This window comes from Anabrus simplex, chromosome 2 (assembly GCF_040414725.1).
Source record: "Anabrus simplex isolate iqAnaSimp1 chromosome 2, ASM4041472v1, whole genome shotgun sequence".
NCBI lineage: Eukaryota > Metazoa > Arthropoda > Insecta > Orthoptera > Tettigoniidae > Anabrus > Anabrus simplex.
This window is the reverse complement of record NC_090266.1, coordinates 552,985,523-553,004,436: the sequence shown is the minus strand read 5'-3', so window position 1 is coordinate 553,004,436 and position 18,914 is coordinate 552,985,523. Positions and strand designations below refer to the sequence as shown.

Sequence of the window (18,914 nt, the reverse complement as noted above, 5' to 3'; positions counted from 1 at the left end):
TGTCGCGACGATAAAGTGTCCAGGTTTCACGTCCATGTAGTAATGTTATGACTACAGCTTGGTACACTATTAGTCTGGTATATGTTTTGAGATCCTTATTCAAGAAAACTTTGAGAGAGGCGGCTGTAAGCTGCAATGGCAGATGTATTCTATTTTCCGCATCCTTTTCTGAGTTTCAGTATGTAGTTAGAATACTACCAAGGTAGGTGAATTGGTCTAGTTGTTCAAGAGGTGTTCCTGTTATGCTGACATTTAGTTCAGGGACAGTACCACTTGGTGCCAACTGCACAAGTACTTTAGACTTATGGGTGTTGATGGTCAGACCAAATAGTTCATAAGCTTCGTTAAAACAGTTGATAGATGTTCGAAGCTCCTCAGGTGTATGGGCAGGTGTGGCAGGAGTAGTCACCAATTAAAGGATAATATCCCAAATTGCCTTCAAATCCCAGTCACTCCATGTGAGATTTGTGCTGGATGAAGTGGAGGCGGGACAGGTTTTTCTCTGTGTACTCCCGTTTTCCCTGTCACCTTTCATTCCAGCAACACTCTCCAATATCATTTCATATCATCTGTCAGTCAATCATTGCCCCAGAGGAGTGAGACAGGCTTCCGCAGCCGACACGATTCCTATCCTCGCCGCTAGATGGGGCCTTCATTCATTCCATTCCTGACCCGGTCGAATGACTGAAAATAGGCTGTGGATTTTCATTTCATCCCAAATTGCCGAGAAGAACTGGATCTTAAAGAACAAGATTTAATTAGCACTGGTACCTAAGTGCATAATTTCTCAGAATCTTCCCCAGTGGCAGTAAATGATGGGTGATGTATCAAGCAGCAAGAAAAATGCAGACACTGGTATATTAACATCTTATGATAATACTTGTCTGTTATATATATATAGCTGATGTGCACACGTGTTTGTGTGTGGATATTTAATGTTTCGTAATATTTATTTGCGAAGAAAGATCATGCACAAGTTTGTCATCAGCTCTGAGTTATGGACTACGATGATGTAGATCAGTTTAACACAGAGTAGGAGACACATTATATGGTACAGTCAAATGATGTATGAACCGATACAACAAATTACGGTAAGTGTATTGAATACATGAATCTTTCTTACCTTTGATTGTGACCAATTGTCAATACGGATCCAAAATGAAATTTATTACTTAGTGTTTGTATCATATTCATTGCACCTATTGTCAAGTTCCAAGATATTTTACTGTAGGCTTTCAGTGCAATCTGCCACGAAGACCAAGTTGTTGGCATAGGCCAAACTGCTCACTACATTTCCACCAAACTGAACCCCTCCTTGCCACTTTATACATTTCAGTACATGATACCGAACATGTAAACTATGAACAAAGGTGAAAGATTACAGCGTTGTATAACCCCTGCAAGTACCTTGAACCAAGAACTCATTCTGCCATCAATTCTCACCACAGCCCAATTGCCAACATAAATGCCTTTGATTGCCTTTAATAATCTATCCTTAATCCCGGAGACCGCCAGTATGGCGATCATCATCTTTTCCCTGAGTACTCAGTCATATCCCTTCCCTAGATCTACAAAACAAACATAACTGTCTATTCCTCTAATAGCATTTTTCAATTACCTGGCACATTCTGTAAATCCGATCCTAACATCCCCTCTTGTGTTCTGAAACCATAGTGGTTTTCATCCAACTTATTCTCAACCTCTGATTGCACACTCCCTTCGAACACCTTGCCTGGTATACTGATCAATGAAATGCCTCAATAGGTGTTGCCATCCATCCTGTTTCTTTGCTTATAGATTAGGTGTAATTCCTTCTTTTGTCCAATAAGAAGGTACTTACTAACATTCCATGCTATGGTAATCTTATTACTCTACTAGCAAGATACCCGTGCTTCGCTACGGTATTATACTGAAATTTATAATTGAATGTTGTTTTAGATATATAATCAGCCAAAATTCGCGATCTGAATCGTTTTCTGCGAGAATCCGAAAAAATTCGCGATCTGACTCGTTTTCTAATAGATTACGGCAAGTTTCCTCCCATTTTTCAATCTTTCTTTCCAGCAATCGATTTCGTACTTCCCGGGCTAGGTCTAGGTATTCCACCCGGTCAGTTGGGTCCCTAAATCCTTGCCATCTTTTCTTCTAAGCATTTTTAATACGGATCAAATCCTTCAGGAGATCCGGCGTGGTGTCGTCTTGGGTGCCTTGGCGGTACTAAACCCGCGCCGGACTGCATTCTTAGCCATTACCCGTCCAGGACCCATTTCCACCGCGGTCCGCATATTTGACGACGGTCGAGAACATTATTATTATTATTATTATTATTATTATTATTATTATTAGAGATGTTCTGGGCCCCACAGCAAGATGCAAGAGCGTTACTTGGCGGTAAATTAGCCTACAACTGCTGCCATTGTCATTGTTGAGAATGTGACCAGCACCATTGTCGCGCGTAGGCAAGTGTGCGGGATTTCTGGCGATACGAATGACATACTTCCGTGCATTATTGACCTTATTATAGATGTGAACAATTGGAATGTCAATCTCATTCCTATCGTTTATTCCAAATGTGTTTAAATATTTATTCATATGCCAGGAGAATTTACTGTAATATAAGAACGTTCTCCGAAGGAAAAGATGGCTGTTGAAATCGAACCCAGGAAAGATTAAAAAAGATCGGTTTATGATTAGAATAAGTACATCGAAAATCTACAGACTGTTTCCAGTCATTCGACAGGGTCAGGAATGGAATGAATAAAGCCCCATCTAGCGGCGATAGTAGGAATTGTGCCGGCTGCCGAAGCACTCCTCTGGGGCAATGATCGATGAATGACAAATGAAATGAATTATCGGACAGTGTTGCTGGAATGAATGATGACAGGGAAAACCGAAGTATCCGGAGAAAAACCTGTCCCGCCTCCGTTTTGTCCAGCATGAATGTCACATGGAGTGACCGGGATTTGAACCACGGAATCCAGCTGTGAGAGGCCGGCGCGCTGCCGCCTGAGCAACGGCGGCTCCTTATAAGTACATTATGAACAACAAAATCAATTGGTCTCACCTCCTTTTACACCCCACCGCCGTTTAAATAATTTACCCCCCACCCAAAAAAATTAAAAGAAGGCGTGTTTCTTTATGTTTGAAGGAGATTCCAAACCCTAATGTTCACGTCTATTACCTTCAGTTTTGAGATATAAGTATCCCCATAAAAATAATTCACTTTTATTCACTTCCTTTCACAATTCCCCCCCCCCCCCCCCAATGAAATTTCCGGCAAAAAATACTTGTTTCTTTAATAGTAAAGGATCTTCTAAATAGCAATTATCACGACTCTAACTTCTTCAGTTTTTGATTTATGTGTCCTCATTAAAGGAATTCACAATTCCCCCACAAAACGCGTTCTTTGTTTTTAAAGGAGATCAAAATACCAATTTTCACGTCCGTAACAACTTTAGTTTTTATTAGATGTATGTATTCTCATACAATTAAGTCAATTTTTGAATTCTTTAACCCCCCCTCCCCTTTCATTGGATTTTCCGTGAATACGCGTTTATTTTTAAAGGAGATCTCATATACAAATTTTCAGTTCTGTAATATATTCACTTTCTGAGATATATGTATCCTCATTAAAGGCATTCAACCCACTATTCACCCTTTTACACCCCTCATATTGGGATTTACAGAAAACGAAAAAATACGTGTTCCTTTATTTTTAAAGGAGATTCTAAATACCAATTTTCACATCTGTAAACTTTTAAAGTTTTAAGATATACACACACTCATTTTAAAAATTCCCCCCTTTTCACCCTCCATTATTTGGATTTTCCAAAAACGAAAAAATATCTGTTTCCTTATTTTTAAAGTGGATCGCCAATACCAATTTTCAGGTCTGTAATATCTTCAGGTTCTGAAATATAAGTAGCCTCATTAAAGGCATTCAACCCATTTTTCATCCTTTGCCACCCCTCCTATCGGGATTTTCCGAAAACAAAGAAATTCGTGTTTATTTTTAAAGGAGATTCTAAATACCATATTTTACATCTATAAACTTTAAAAGTTTTGAGATATAGATACACTCATTTTAAAAATTCACCCCCCTTTCACCCCCCCACTAATTGGATTTTCCCAAAATAAAAAAATACGTGTTTCCTTATTTTTGAAGGAGATCCCAAACACCAATTTTCAGGTCTGAACTATTTTCAGTTTCTGAGATATAAGTATCCTCATTAAAGGCATTCAACCCACTTTTCACCCCTTTTCACTCCTCCTATTGGGATTTTCCGAAAACAAAAAAATACGTGGTTCTTTATTTTTAATGAAGATTCTAAATACCAATTTTTACACCTGTAAACTTTAAAAGTTTTGTGATATAGATCCACTCATTTTAAAAAATTCACCCCCCTTTTCACCCTCCCATTAATTGGATTTTCCAAAAACAAAAAAATACGTGTTTCTTTATTTTTAAAAGAGATCAAAAGTGCCAATTTTCAGGTCTGTAATATCTTCAGTTTCTGAGATATAAGTACCGGTATCCTGATTAAAGGCATTCAACCACTTTTTCACCCTTTTTCACCCCTCCTACGGGATTTTCCGAAAACAAAAAAATACGTGTTTCCTTATTTTTAAAGAAGATTCTAAATACCAATTTCTACATCTGTAAACTTTTAAAGTTTTGAGATATAGATACACTCATTTTAAAATTTTACCCCCCTTTTTCACCCCCTTAGCGACGGAATATCCAAAAATCCTCTTAGCGAGCACCTACATCTTAATATAAATGTATCCCCAAAGTTTCATTTCTTTATGTCCAGTAGTTTTGGCTCGGCGATGATGAATCAGTCAGGACAAGTTCTTTTATATATATGGAGCTATTTCATATCCCTGCCTTCCCACTATATTTCACCATTTCAGGTCTAATTTCATCTATTCATGCATCTTTATGACAATGAAGTTTAATTTACCATCCTTTCCACTTCAAGCACAATTTCACCTACATCATAGTCCTTCTCCCTATAGGCTCAGTTGTTTGCGATATCAACTGGAAAAAATTCCTTTTACACTGAGAAGATTTTCAAAATATTCCTTCCACCTGTCGAGGGATTCCCTAGAATCTATTACGAGTTGAAATGATTTACCCAAAAACCTGGCTCATTTTATTTTTCTCTCCCTTTCTAAGATTCTTTATTACTGTCCAGAAAGGTTTCCCCTGCCACTTGACCTAGCCTTTCCAGGTCATTACTGAAATCTTCCCAGGACTGCTTCTTGGATTCATCAATTATTAGTTTCACAATTTCTTTCATCTACATACAAGTCCCTGACTGCATCATCCTTGTTTGGAGCCATTTCTGATATGCCTTCTTTTTACGTTTACAGGCTGCTTTTACTTTATCATTCCACCGAATGTTCATTTTCCCCCGCTGTTACACATGTTTCTAGGCATTCCCTTGCTGTTTCCATTACAGAATCCCTGTACGTCACACATTCTCTTTCTATACCTAGAACCTGCTTGTTGTCTATTGTTTGAACTTTTCACTAATCATATCCATGTATTTCTGTCTAAATTCCTCATCCTGGAGATATTCTACCTTATTCGTTTGCAGACAGATTTTACTTCCCCTATCCTAGGCCTAGAAATACTTAGTTCACTACAGATCAGATAGTGGTCTGCATCATTATAAAAGCCTTTTGTGTGGCCTGGTTGAAGGTTATTGGAACTGTAGGACTGCTAAAGTGTGTTGCTGGATTAAGGGGAACAGTGAGGGGGGAGGGATAGTGATGATGATGCTTGATGTTTAAAGGTGCCTAACATCGAAGTCATTGGCCCCTAACAGTATGAATGAGATGAAATATTATTACAAGATATTAGAATCACTCCATATTGACGGTTTTCACTTTACAATGGCGAAAAATGAAAGTATCCTCCTATTCAATACATCATATATTCCGTCATTAGACGGAGTAAACAAGTTCAGACATGTTTCGGCTCGTTTGAGCCATCTTCAGTGAAAAAATTAGGGGGGTTGGAATAATTTACATAATATGAGTTGAAAAAATGCTAAAAAACATAATGAAAGCGCAAATGAAAAAACAAACAAAAGAGAGCCTAGACGGAAACAAAATAGCATAAATATACAATATTTACATCAATATGCAGAGCAAAAAACTTATTGCGAACAAAATTCAGTGAAACAGGTGTTAATTTGAAATAATAATTGATACTAAAAACTGCGTTAACCTAAGAAACAAGGGAATGAGAAAACAAATGATGCAGGTGGAAATGAATAATAGTAGCACATGGTGAGGTTGTGGACCTCATAGTTTACAAATTATCAGTTTATAAAAACGACAAAACAGTTTGAAATCGCTGTCAAAATCCTAGTGGAAACCCATCACATAAAATTGGTCAGGAGGAGAGCGGGAGCAAACATTTTGAGAGAAACCAAGCCTGAATTAACCTGCAGGCGAAAAGCCTGTGATAAGGAGAAAAAACACCTTAAATTTAAGGCTTCAGAAATAGCAGCATTCTTAATATCTTCTCAATCTAGCGGTCCCTTTCTTCATTATTGTTTCATAATGTTGGCTGGTGTTTTGCCTTATTATAGAGGGGTCGGAAGGGCCGCATATAAAAATATGAGAAGCTGTGTTAGGTAGAAGACAGATGCATAGTAAATTGTAGTAATCTAGTGGAAACCGTCAATGAAGTTCTAATCTGTAATGGAAAAAATGAGGTTGTATGAGAAACATGGGTTAATAAGTAAAAAGTGTGGAATGGTTGTGAAGAAAGCTTAAACTTACGGTGTGCAGTAGGTGGTTGTCCTCTCTAGTGGCCTGGCTTTCTCAAAGTAACGGTCTCGTTCGCGTGATCGAGTCTATTGTTGGTTCGGCTGTGTCTGCTAGGATGGAAGGAGCGGAGGGGGAAGGGGAGGTACAGGGCTGGTTTGAGGGAGGGAGGGGTGTTGAGTTGGAGAGATGGAGGTGGGTTTGTTTGGCAAATATAAAGAATGAATGTTTCAAGAGGATGTTAGTTTACTCGCTGACTACTAAAGCTCGAATGGTGTGGCCTTCTTAAAGTGACGGTCTCGGTCGCGTGATCGAGTCTATTGTTGGTTGGCTGTGTTTGTTAGGTTGGAAGGAGCGGAGGGGGAAGGGAGGTGCAGGGCTGGTTTGAGGAAGGGAGGGGATGTTGAGTTGGAGAGATGGAGGTGGGTTTGTTTGGCAAATATAAGGAATGAATGTTTCAAGAGGATGTTAGTTTACTCGCTGACTTCTAAAACTCGAATGGTGTGGCCTTCTTAAAGTGACGGTCTCGGTCGCGTGATCGAGTCTATTGTTGGTTGGCTGTGTTTGCTAGGTTGGAAGGAGCGGAGGGGGAGGGTTGGTGTGAGGAGAGGGGGGGGGGAAGTGGTGGTGAGTCGGGGAGATGGAGGTGGGGTTTGTTTGTGTTATGGAAATTCTGACAAACGTATGGAATGAATGTTTCAAGTAGAATGTTCTTTTTCTCGCTGACTTCATTTAAATTGTGAGTGGGGTTCATAAACTGATCTAAATCGATGTGGATGCTCTCGAGAATGTTGAGCAAGGTGCCTTTTTGCTCATAATGCAAGATCTTCAGGTCTTTGTCTATTGAAGTGTATTCGTGGCTGGATGTTTTTTGGTGTTCGCTCATAGCTGAAAAACGATTATATTTGAGAGCGTTGCGATGTTCGGCGTATCTTATGACAAAATTGCGGCCTGTTTGACCTATGTAGCTGGAATTACAGGATTGGCACTTTAATTTGTAAACTCCGGAGTTCAAATATTTGTTGTTGATGTTGCTATTGTTATTGTTGACAGTGTGTGGATTGAAAATGAGTTTGGAGTTGGTGTGGGAGGTTCTGTAAGCTATTTTGATGCTGTGTTTCTTGAAAATATTAGAAATTTGGTAAATGCTACTATTATTGAAAGTGAATGTGGAAAATTTTTCTTTTGGAGCAGAATCTTTTACTAGGGTAGTCTTGGGTCTGCTTTTGTATCTATTGATGATTCTGCTGATGAAGGTTCTATTGTAACCATTGTGTTCTGCAATGTTGTAGATGGTATTAATTTCTTTTTTGAAATTCTTGCGAGATAAAGGGATAGTTAATGCTCTGAGGACCATGCTATTGTAAGCTGCTTTTTTATGTATGTCTGGGTGCACAGAGGTCTGATGGATGGTATTGATGGTGTGGGTGGGTTTCCTGTATATATTGAAGGATAAAGTGTTGTTGCTGTTGCGCATAATGGTTAAGTCCAGGTAATTAAGGGCTTTATTGTTTTCTGACTCTATGGTGAATTTTATATGTGGGTCAATAGAGTTGAGAAATCCATTTCCACCTGCATCATTTGTTTTCTCATTCCCTTGTTTCTTAGGTTAACGCAGTTTTTAGTATCAATTATTATTTCAAATTAACACCTGTTTCACTGAATTTTGTTCGCAATAAGTTGTTTTTTGCTCTGCATATTGATGTAAATATTGTATATTTATGCTATTTTGTTTCCGTCTAGGCTCTCTTTTGTTTGTTTTTTCATTTGCGCTTTCATTATGTTTTTTAGCATTTTTTCAACTCATATTATGTAAATTATTCCAACCCCCCTAATTTTTTCACTGAAGATGGCTCAAACGAGCCGAAACATGTCTGAACTTGTTTACTCCGTCTAATGACGGAATATATGATGTATTGAATAGGAGGATACTTTCATTTTTCGCCATTGTAAAATGAAATGTTATGACAAATTAAAAGTCCAAAATCCTCCACTGACCAGAATTCAATGTGTGAAGACGAAGAATGAATGGATGGATGGATATGAATTTAAAACTATTAGTGGAACCAACCCACAGTGCCTCGCATGCACAGAAACTGGCACAAAACAATAGTATTACTGATCAAGGGACTGCTTCTATAGCACTATGCTGAATCGATTACGCCTGTAGGAAAAACGGGTACAAAATCCAGGTCATCGGCCCCTCATAATGGTACATATTGCTAGGAAAGTACAACCATGCTATTTGTCATTTGGCGGTACTAATCAAAAGTAACGTAGACTCGCGGTATTCCACACATTATGGTACTATTCACAGGTAGTGTAATGCGCACATGTAACACAGACCTATGGTGTTTCACACACTGCGGCACTATTTACAGGCAATGCAAACCTATAAAGGCAACACAAACCTATGGCGTTCCTCACATAAGTGGACTAACCACAGTGACCTGAACTATCCCGTGGTATTCCTCACGAAGTGGGAACTAAGCATAGGCAAGATAGAACCATGGTGTCGCTCATCCCATGGTGTTGCTCATATAGGGGTGTATGAATCACAGGTACTGTAAGACCCTCATCCTGATTCACACACTGTCGCTAATAATCATCCCTTGGTCGCCCCTTACAACAGCAGGGGATATCGCGGGTGTATTCTACAGGGGGGTTATGCAGGGGGTTATGTGTTTGGTCTGTGAGAGGTATTTTATTTCCCTCAAGTCTGCCGGCAAGCCGACTAGGACCCCCCCTATCCGCCACCTGGGACACGCCACGCGGGAGTATCAGCTCTCCCCCTGCTACGCCAGCGTACTAGGTTTGTGGGAATGCATTCTAGTAAGTAATGTGATCACTGGTAATTACTTTTTGTTTTTTAAGTAGTGCCTTGGAAAGGATACCTGTGTGTTCAGGAGTTTCATTTAAATTACTACTAGGATTATTTCTTTGACCTAATAGAATGTGAATGTTTTCATAAATGTTCATTAAAGTACCTTTTTTTATTTTATGGAGGATTAATAAATATTGATTGAAGGAAGTAAAACTGTGAGTTAAACTTGTCATATGTTCATTCATGGCTGAAAATCTACTGTACTTTTTGACATTTATGTGCTCTTGATAACTTTTATGCAAGTTCCTTCCTGTTTGACCAATATAACTAGAATTGCAATACTGTATGTACATTTGAGTTTGTAAATACCAGAATCAGAATATCATTATTGGTGGTGTGGGTGTTGAAAAATAATTTACTGGCAGAATTGGTGTTATTAGTTTTGAAAGCTATGTTAAAGTTTTAAGAATTTTTACTTAAACACTATTACTTCAAAAAATTATTCATATCAAGAAAACCAACAAGCAACATGAACACAAGAGACTTTGGAATGTAGGGTGTTAATTTTAAGTGTTAATGTTTTCTTTTTAATTTTCTTAGTTTCCGTAAGGTTTATACTTTTATGACTTAATATGAATGAAACTTCTTCTACAGTAAATAGTTATGACTATGAATTCCATCCTGCCTGCTGTCATTTCATGACAGATGCAGTACTTTGGCATCTGTCTCTTGATACAGTGGTGCTATTTGAGGATCGAACTAACCTGGGCTGATGACCTAACAGACATGAATTCCATTTAAATTAGTGAATAATTGATTAGTATTGAAAAGGTGGACCAATAAATTTTCAAAAGAGTAATTTAAAGCTGCAAGTAAATACGGAGCCAACTATGAGATTTATTATGTACTATTTTTACTAGTTTACCCAGCACAATTTTCAGGAAATGGCAAAGACTTAGCAACAAAGGTTTCCGGGTGAAAGGGACAATGATCGTCTAGTATGTTAGGATTTGCTTTGTCTAGGTACTTTGGCCATAAATTCTTTCACTTGACCACTCAAAAGCGGCTAACAAAATCCTTCCAATTTAATTCATTAACGGAGTACATATTCATTAGCCGCACGAAATATTTCTTTATTGGTGGCTCATCGGTAGTTCTTTGCAAGAAATAAAATAGTTATACTCTGTAGCTGATTGAGTCCGCAGAGTGTGGTATTTTTTACTATTTCACTAGCAGCATCTTAACACAGGACTATTTTCATCACTTTTTTAACAGCAGGATTTAACAATGTTTCAGCTATTGTGTGTGGTTCTTTGGCCTTTACGCTAAATTCGGATTCCTTACAGCTGGCTTCCTATACTCCTATACTTTTCCCAAAACATGTACCAATGCAGTGGTGAAAATTACTTGCTGGTTATTTTGTTCGAACAACAGATGAATATAATTCACATGTTTAGTTATCAGAAAGGAATGTTTTGTTAACAAATACCATTTCAATTTACTGGGAACTGTAGAAGCATTACCAATTTTTTCCACACACTAGGATTGGGCATGTTTTTTCACAATACCAAACAACCCATAAATAATTATCACCATCTTCAGTACACTACCTTTCATTTTTTTAGGCTCACTTGTGGATGAAATACTCGCTACAAGGAACTGTCCATCTTAAAAAAATAAAGCAGTTAAATAAAGAGCAAGATTAATAACTAGCAATCACAACTTTTGGACTACTTCAGAGCACAGCTGTGACAGAACTGAAATAATTGTAAGACACAGGACCTATATCCTTCAGAAGAAGAATAAGAAGGGGAACATATACGGACTTACTTATAATGAAGTCTTGCTAAGAATCAGCACAGGAAAAGAAGTGAAGGTCAAAACGCACTGATAAATGGTTACGGATACCAAAACAATGTAATAAAATAATAAAAGACTAACAGTCAAAATCAGTCCTAGTTATATATATATTATATTCTGTAGTTATACTCCTCAATATTTAAATCTTATTTCATGAGCAAACTAACAAAAATAATTCAAATTTCGATGTATTGTTACAAACAGAATTAAATAGGAAAACCCAGCAAAAACTATAGGTGATATGGCATTTCTACTTTCAGATTTGGATTCAGCAGGGTCGAATTATAAGTAATCACCTATTTTTGTTCTAAAGAAAAAAAATGTTTGAATTTGTTTGTCACTGTTATTGGGATTTCACTGTACATAACTAAAGTCCAAGTTTATGTATGATAAATTACCTTCCCAACCAACTGCTTGCATTGCTGGTATGTCCAGACCTGATACAAATTTCTCCTCCCAAACCATTTGAGTAGCAACGATTATCTGAGCACCGATGATCATCAAATCACCTGAAACACGAAACATACCTATTATGCATTCATAATGACTAATATGAAGATACATTACAGTTCTGAGAAATCTATCTCTGTTCACCAGAGGATGCAGAAGTCAAAATTAATCAATTTGATTCTGGACACTAGTAATCTTCAACACACATATATGAGAATGCACACACTTTCAAGTTTCTCCCAATGAGAGAAAAAAAATTACAATGACATGACATCACCTCTGTGCTAAGAACAATTTTGGTGGTGTCTTGAAGTGGACACTGAGAGGTCATAGAAAATTACTTGTAGGATGTTCAGAGAAGAATTTGAACCCACTTCTCAGTAGTGTGTGCAAGGTTGAGTGCACTCTGTTTCATACTCTCAAACCAATCAAATTCATGAAAGAGCCAGGAACATAATCTGGGAGGATGGGAACCTGACTACAGTAACAGCTTCAACATTCCCTTGATTAATATGGTAATGCTGAGAAAGCAGTGTCCAATCTTCCTACAAGAGGCATTATCCCAAGGGTAGACAAAGAAAACATATTTCCTTCAACATACATACCAACAAGGCTATTAACAAATTTATTTTCATTTTTGCTCATACTGAATAGTACCTTCATGAATAGGAACACACAGGAAGATAAAAACCATGGCAGTTCTTCTACATTTATTATTTCTTAGCACCCAATGAACACGTCACTGTTTCCCAGTTTCATCACAAAGAACTGCAACAACACTCGAAGAGGGGTCATCAGGACAGATATTCATTCTTTATGTGGGAAGTATAGGATAAAAAGGAAGCTAGATCAAGACAGGAAACTGAAAGGGGCAATAAGATAAAGATGAACACAGGTGGTAAAAAATGAAATGGCATATGGCTTTTAGTGCTGGGAGTGTCTGAGGAAATGTTCGGCTTCCCTGGTACAAGTCTTCTGATTTGATTCCCGCAGGTGACCTGTGCGTCGTGATGAGGATGAAATGACAAAGACAACACATACACCCAGCCCCAGTGAAATTAACCAATGATTGTTAAAATTCCTGACACTGCCCGCAATCGAACCCAGGACCCCTGTGATCAAAGGCCAGCACGCTAATCATTTAGCCATGGAGTCAGACAATACACGTGGTAATGGACTAAGACAGGACAAAATGAATTCTGTTTGAAGGCTGGCATCAACACTTTCAGGAGCACCTGGAGAGACTTTCATAAAGCAAGTTGTACAGGATGGGCTGTATAGCACAAGGATATTCTGAGCATACTTGTCAACCTAATGCTGGAGCAGGTAAAGAGGTTGATATAGAACACATCAGTGACTTCAACACAAGAGTAATAGAGGAGTTATGAAGTGTATTTGAAGAGAGAAACAAAGAAAAATACCTTACATGAGACAACTGATGATCTGGAACAGCAGTTCTCAAACTTTTTCAGCCATGGATCCCTTCTTAGTAACAATTTCATTAAGCCCAGGCATATTTTCTCCTCAAAATATTTACCATGAACCATTGTGAAAATGTACTGTGGACAAAACTAACACTACAGTAAAAGCAATGAAATGTGATATTTCCCTGTCCAGCTCCTGCCGGGTCCGGATGTTTATGGCACCTTTCCATCTTCCTCTATCTAATCATCATTGTTCCTCCTTAACAGTGTTCTAATTCCAGGTTTCTTCTAATTAACACAATTCTTGATTGCTTTCAACCACCTCAATCTGGGTCTCCCCCTTGCCCTCCCTCCTATCTGGGCCTCCATCATCTGCTTCGGTATCCTTCCCTCTTCCATCCTTTTAACATGTCCAAACCCTCTAAGTTTATCCCTCGCCATTATATCGTTAAGCTTTTCCATTCCAATTTCCTTCCTGACATTCTCATTTCCTACTCATCATTTCCTTCATGTTTTTCCTATTGTAACTAACTGTTGGGTAAAAGTTGTATTTTACTTAAAATATCTGCCCTACTCATCAATGCTAATTGCAATATAAATAAAATATAGAATGCCATTGATCAAAATATTAATTTCTGTGCCATAATTAAGTGTAATTAACATTGGCAACTTCCAATGAAATATAATTTAAAATAAGTGAATAAATGACAATACTGATAATTTATAATTTGCTGAAAATGCAAGTAAATGGGCACCAGAGCTCACCATAGGATCCCTCGATTTTGAATATTAATAACAAAAGCAATAATAATAATAATAATAATAATCTAGTGTGGGGAAGTGATATGTACAATCACACTATCATTCTTAAAAATTTAATTTCACTGGCGTGGGTTTAATTCTCCTGTTTTTGTCAGCATATAGGTCTCTGCTGCATATGTCAGTATTGGGCAGCAGTACATCTTATACATCACTGCCTTATACTTCATTACAAGATATTATGAACCTGTTTGTTATTGTTACTAAACAATATTTTGTAAACCATGAGGTCCACAACCTCACCATGTGCTACTATTTTTCATTTCCATCTGCATCATTTGTTTTTTCATTCCTTTGTTTTCTTAGGTTAACACAGTTTTTAATTTCAATTATTATTTTAAATTAACACCTTTTCACTGAATTTTGTCACAGTGAGTTGTTTTTTTGCTCTGCATATTGATGTAAATATTGTATATTTGTCTTAATTTTGTTTCCGTCTAGACTCTGTTTGTTTTTTCATTTGCTCCTTCATTATGTTTTTAGCATTTTCTCAACTTATATTATGTAAATTATTTCAAATCTCCCCTCATTTTTCACTGAAGATGGCTCAAACGAGCTGAAACATGTTTGAAACTGTTTACTCCCTCTAATGACAGAATATTTATTGTATTGAATTAGGAGAATACTCTCATTTTTCACCTTTGTAAAGTTATACTTCATTGGTACTTCTCCACACTAGGTTCCTCATACACGGGTAGAATGCATTTCCCTGTTGAATCTTTTTACCAATCTCCATGTCCAGCCCTGCATCAGTTTGTTTCTGCAATAATTGAAGTTCTCCACAAAGGTTTTGTCCTTTTATGTCTATAATTCCTTTCCCCTCCCTTTCTCACTGAGTCAACGCCAATGTCTTACTCTTTTCCACACTGATTTCCATTCATAATTTTCAATAATCTCTCTTAACATGTCTGGTTGCCCTTATACTTCCTCTCCGTTTTCTCCCAAAAACACAGTATCTGCAACCAGCATTTACCTTCATCTCCCTGTCCCCAAATTTTAACTGTCTCCTTCACAAATTCGTGCATACCCATTACGAATAATAGTGGTGACAGCACACTTCCCTCCTTGTCGTAGTCCAGTTTCGTTTCAAAACCACTGTCCTCCCAACATGTGCCCGGACACTGCAACAACTTTTGTACATTGCTTCCACATATTCTATCTTATGTTTTCTAAATCTTTTCTGTTGCATTACTTTCCGTGTCTTTGCTAAATCAAGCAGTCATATCTGTTCTGTAATGCCAAATGTTTTTCCAGTAACTGCCTTATACTGAAGATGGTATCTAGTATTTAACTTCCATTTTGAAAGCCATATTGCTCTTCTCATAACTGTCTTTCCACTTTTCTTCTCATTTTCCTATTACCCTTTCAAATACTGTATTTTTGCTACCCAAGGTATGAGTGGAATTCCTAAATAATTATCACATATCTTCTTGTCCCCCTTCTTAAATATAGGTAGGCCATGACAAATGTGTTTAAATCTAGGAGCCAGCACTCAAACCTAGGAGCCAGGCAATTTTTCTAGTACTTTCATTGGTAACATTAGCATCTAGCCTTCTGAAAAATAAAACATGGCAGTAATAGCAATAGGTCCTAGGTATTGTGATTTTATAGTTTTATACACTACAACAGATTACCACAAAATGTAAAGACAGCAGGAAACTCATAAGACATGACACTCTATGTACAAATTTATGAAACAGGCCAATTGTTGCATACTTATATTTTTGATACTGTTATAAGAAACTTGTAACTTGTAAAACATAAATAGCAAAGTGAATATTGTTGACAATACAACCAAATTTTCCAATTCCTGTGTACCTATCTAAAAAAATATGGTACAAGGAACAACCCGTACTTTACACAACATCCTTATTGTGCATTGTGTGTTCATGCACATGCCTAGGAGCTTCGTATGTGATCAACATACGGAAATAAATTCTGTGAGAGTACATTCCATTTCACTTTACAATAACAGTTCTGTTAAAATAATCTATTTAATAGCGAAAGAGATTCTATTTTGATAGTAAAGGAGAATCGCAGGATATTACTTGTGTCATTTACATGAGAAGTATATTTAAATTATGCGTATGTCTGTAATACTTGTGAGGTTCTCGACACCCAAATGTTCATACTTAACATTAATTTTTCTTCTATTGCTTATATAATACGGCTTCAATATTTAAAGTGGTAACAACATTAATATCGAACCAGAAATCTCCCATACTTGCCAAGATCCTTGCCGTTAACTAACCTCCATGTCTTGTTCAAACGAGTTCGATAAATCGTATGGTGTGTCAAAGGGTTGTGTATTATTCCATGTGCTTTGCAATAGTTCAGTGACAGCAGCCCAAGAATTAAATATATAAAGGGGAGATTATACCCAGCTTTAAAAAGAAGCCATCAAAGAAAGAATTTTATGCACCTTGGCGATCTGGCATATGTCGTGCCCTGAATATAGGTATTATTACTTCCTTACTCCACTCATCTGGCACCAATTTATCTATCCAAATGCATATAAATAGCCTATACAATCACTTCAGACCAACAGATCCTGTTGCTTTTCTCATTTCTACATACCAGGTGTCCACAATTTAGGTTACGGTATTCAGCACGGGCTGTAATGATCATAGAAGTGTGAAATTTCATAGATATACTAACTAAGCAATGCGCTCGAGCATTATGCTACAAAAATTATTAGTTCCAAGTGTTGTCACCAGGTGAAAATATGGTGCTGTAAGCGGTCAGGAAGTAACTCTGACGTCAAAACATTTTTCCGGTAGAACTGCATTGTGTCAGTTTCTTGGTGATGCATGTTGATTCTTTTGTGAAGTGAATCTTCATTGTAACGTATTGCACCCGCTCACCTCCTGAGTCCCAGACTAGCCTTAATCTCAGGGGTGATCAGTTTATAAAATTAAAAAAAAAAAAATTAATAATAAAAAAAAAATCAAAATATATATCGGTGCACCAATTGAACACAGGGATGAACGGGGCATGCAAATTAAGGTAACGGGGGACTGCTCATTCATGGATACAAATTTTAGACTCAACAACAGGACTGGGAAGTGACAACTTAAATTCCATGAGCATACTGGTCTAACTACAATAAAAAGATATGGAAACTGTTTCCTATTGAAATTGCAATGAGGAGCAATTTATTCACTTATTTTGCAAACTACACATGATGACAATTATTACATTGGGACACTTCCATCCTGAAAAATAAATGACATACTACTTGGATTTACCTCACTACTCTGGTAGTGTAAAACATTTGGTGAATTCACCCCAACTGGTTACTGGGGGTCGAATTCACATCCGTATGAGTGGACGTTTCATCGCTGGAGATCATCTTTCGGAGACGAAGGCATGACAATAACTATTTACTGTCATCTCCTAGCTCCGTTTGGACATGAGACACTTCCGGTATGTACATTCTGGTGAGCCAGACACCCACCGTTGAAATGTTATCATATCGAAAACGGGAATTTATAGTACGGACAAACTCTAGCCTATTATTTCCAGACTCACAAACATGCCAGGAAGAGCTCATTAACTCAAAGCCTATTTCAATATTTACACTTGTCAATATGACAAGACGTACGGAAAGGTTCATTACTACGCTCTGACAACGAAGACATGTGCCGCCCGTGGGTTATCTTCGCATCTACCGCTAACAATCTCCCCCGTGAAAACCCAACATCTGGTTCAGACCAGTTCGACACATGACGACTGTCATATCCTCCTATGATTATTAAATAATATTATCATCCTATATCTGATCATTATCATATTAATTGATTACCATCAATTAATTTATTATTATCATTAATTTCAATTATAATCCTATATTGATTATTATCAGTTGTCATCCGGGATGATTATATGCTAACCCTTGCCGACGTTTCAAACAACGAGTCGTTCTTCCTCGTAATTTATCCGCATAAGTTTAAGACCAGTTTCCCAATAAAATATTATTATTATTATATTTTATTATTATTAATTTTGTAACAATGAATCATCGTCCAAAAAATATCTTAATTTTCTGTCATCATAATTATTATTCTCAAATTACTATTGCAAGTTCTTCATCTTCTGCTTCTTCAACTTTTCATTATTATTATTATTATTATTATTATTATTATTATTATTATTAGTGGAGATTATCATTTTCGTATCACTTATTCATCATGGATTTAATTATCTTACATTGATCTCACCATAATTACTCTCAAATTAATCGAATAAATTCTTCCTATTATTCCTTTTGTATTATTATTATTATTATTATTATTATTATTATTATGGTAACTTAATTTCACGTGTTACACTACCGTTAGCGATATTTATGGTTAATGCATAAGCTTTTACAGTTTCAGTCTACTTTGGTACTAAGCAATTGATTTAAAACAAGATTCGCTTGGATTATTATTATTATTATTATTATTATTATTATTATTATTATTAAAATGGGAAGTTGGATATTTTAACCTCTACTCTTTAGAATTCAGTCACATATGTTAAATCCCGTTATGAACCACCAAGATCTAATTTATATCGGTCGGGACAACACGGTATTCGGTACCGCAACCTTCAGTTTCGTACTCCATTAATTTTATGGGGACACATGTCGTCCCAAGACACATCTCGCAACCTATGGCACGTCGCGGCTGGGCAAATACCTTATAGAGCATCATCAGCCAAATCTGAATCTCAAATAATTGTTATTTACGTAAATAAAGACTTAAGAACTA

The 18,914-nt window shown here is 37.0% G+C and overlaps 1 protein-coding gene across 2 annotated transcripts in view; it reads right to left on the bottom strand.

Moving 5' to 3' along the window:
• Positions 1 to 18,914, bottom strand: part of Tango9 (transport and golgi organization 9) — a 167,531-nt gene that overhangs the window by 82,058 nt on the left and 66,559 nt on the right. For both annotated transcript variants that reach the window (XR_010859287.2, XM_067140926.2), the window contains exon 5: positions 11,866 to 11,976. Coding sequence is in view for 1 of the 2 variants with exons in the window: in XM_067140926.2 (XP_066997027.2) it covers positions 11,866 to 11,976 (111 nt within the window). In the remaining variant the exon portion in view is untranslated. The remainder of the gene's footprint in view (positions 1 to 11,865; positions 11,977 to 18,914) is intronic.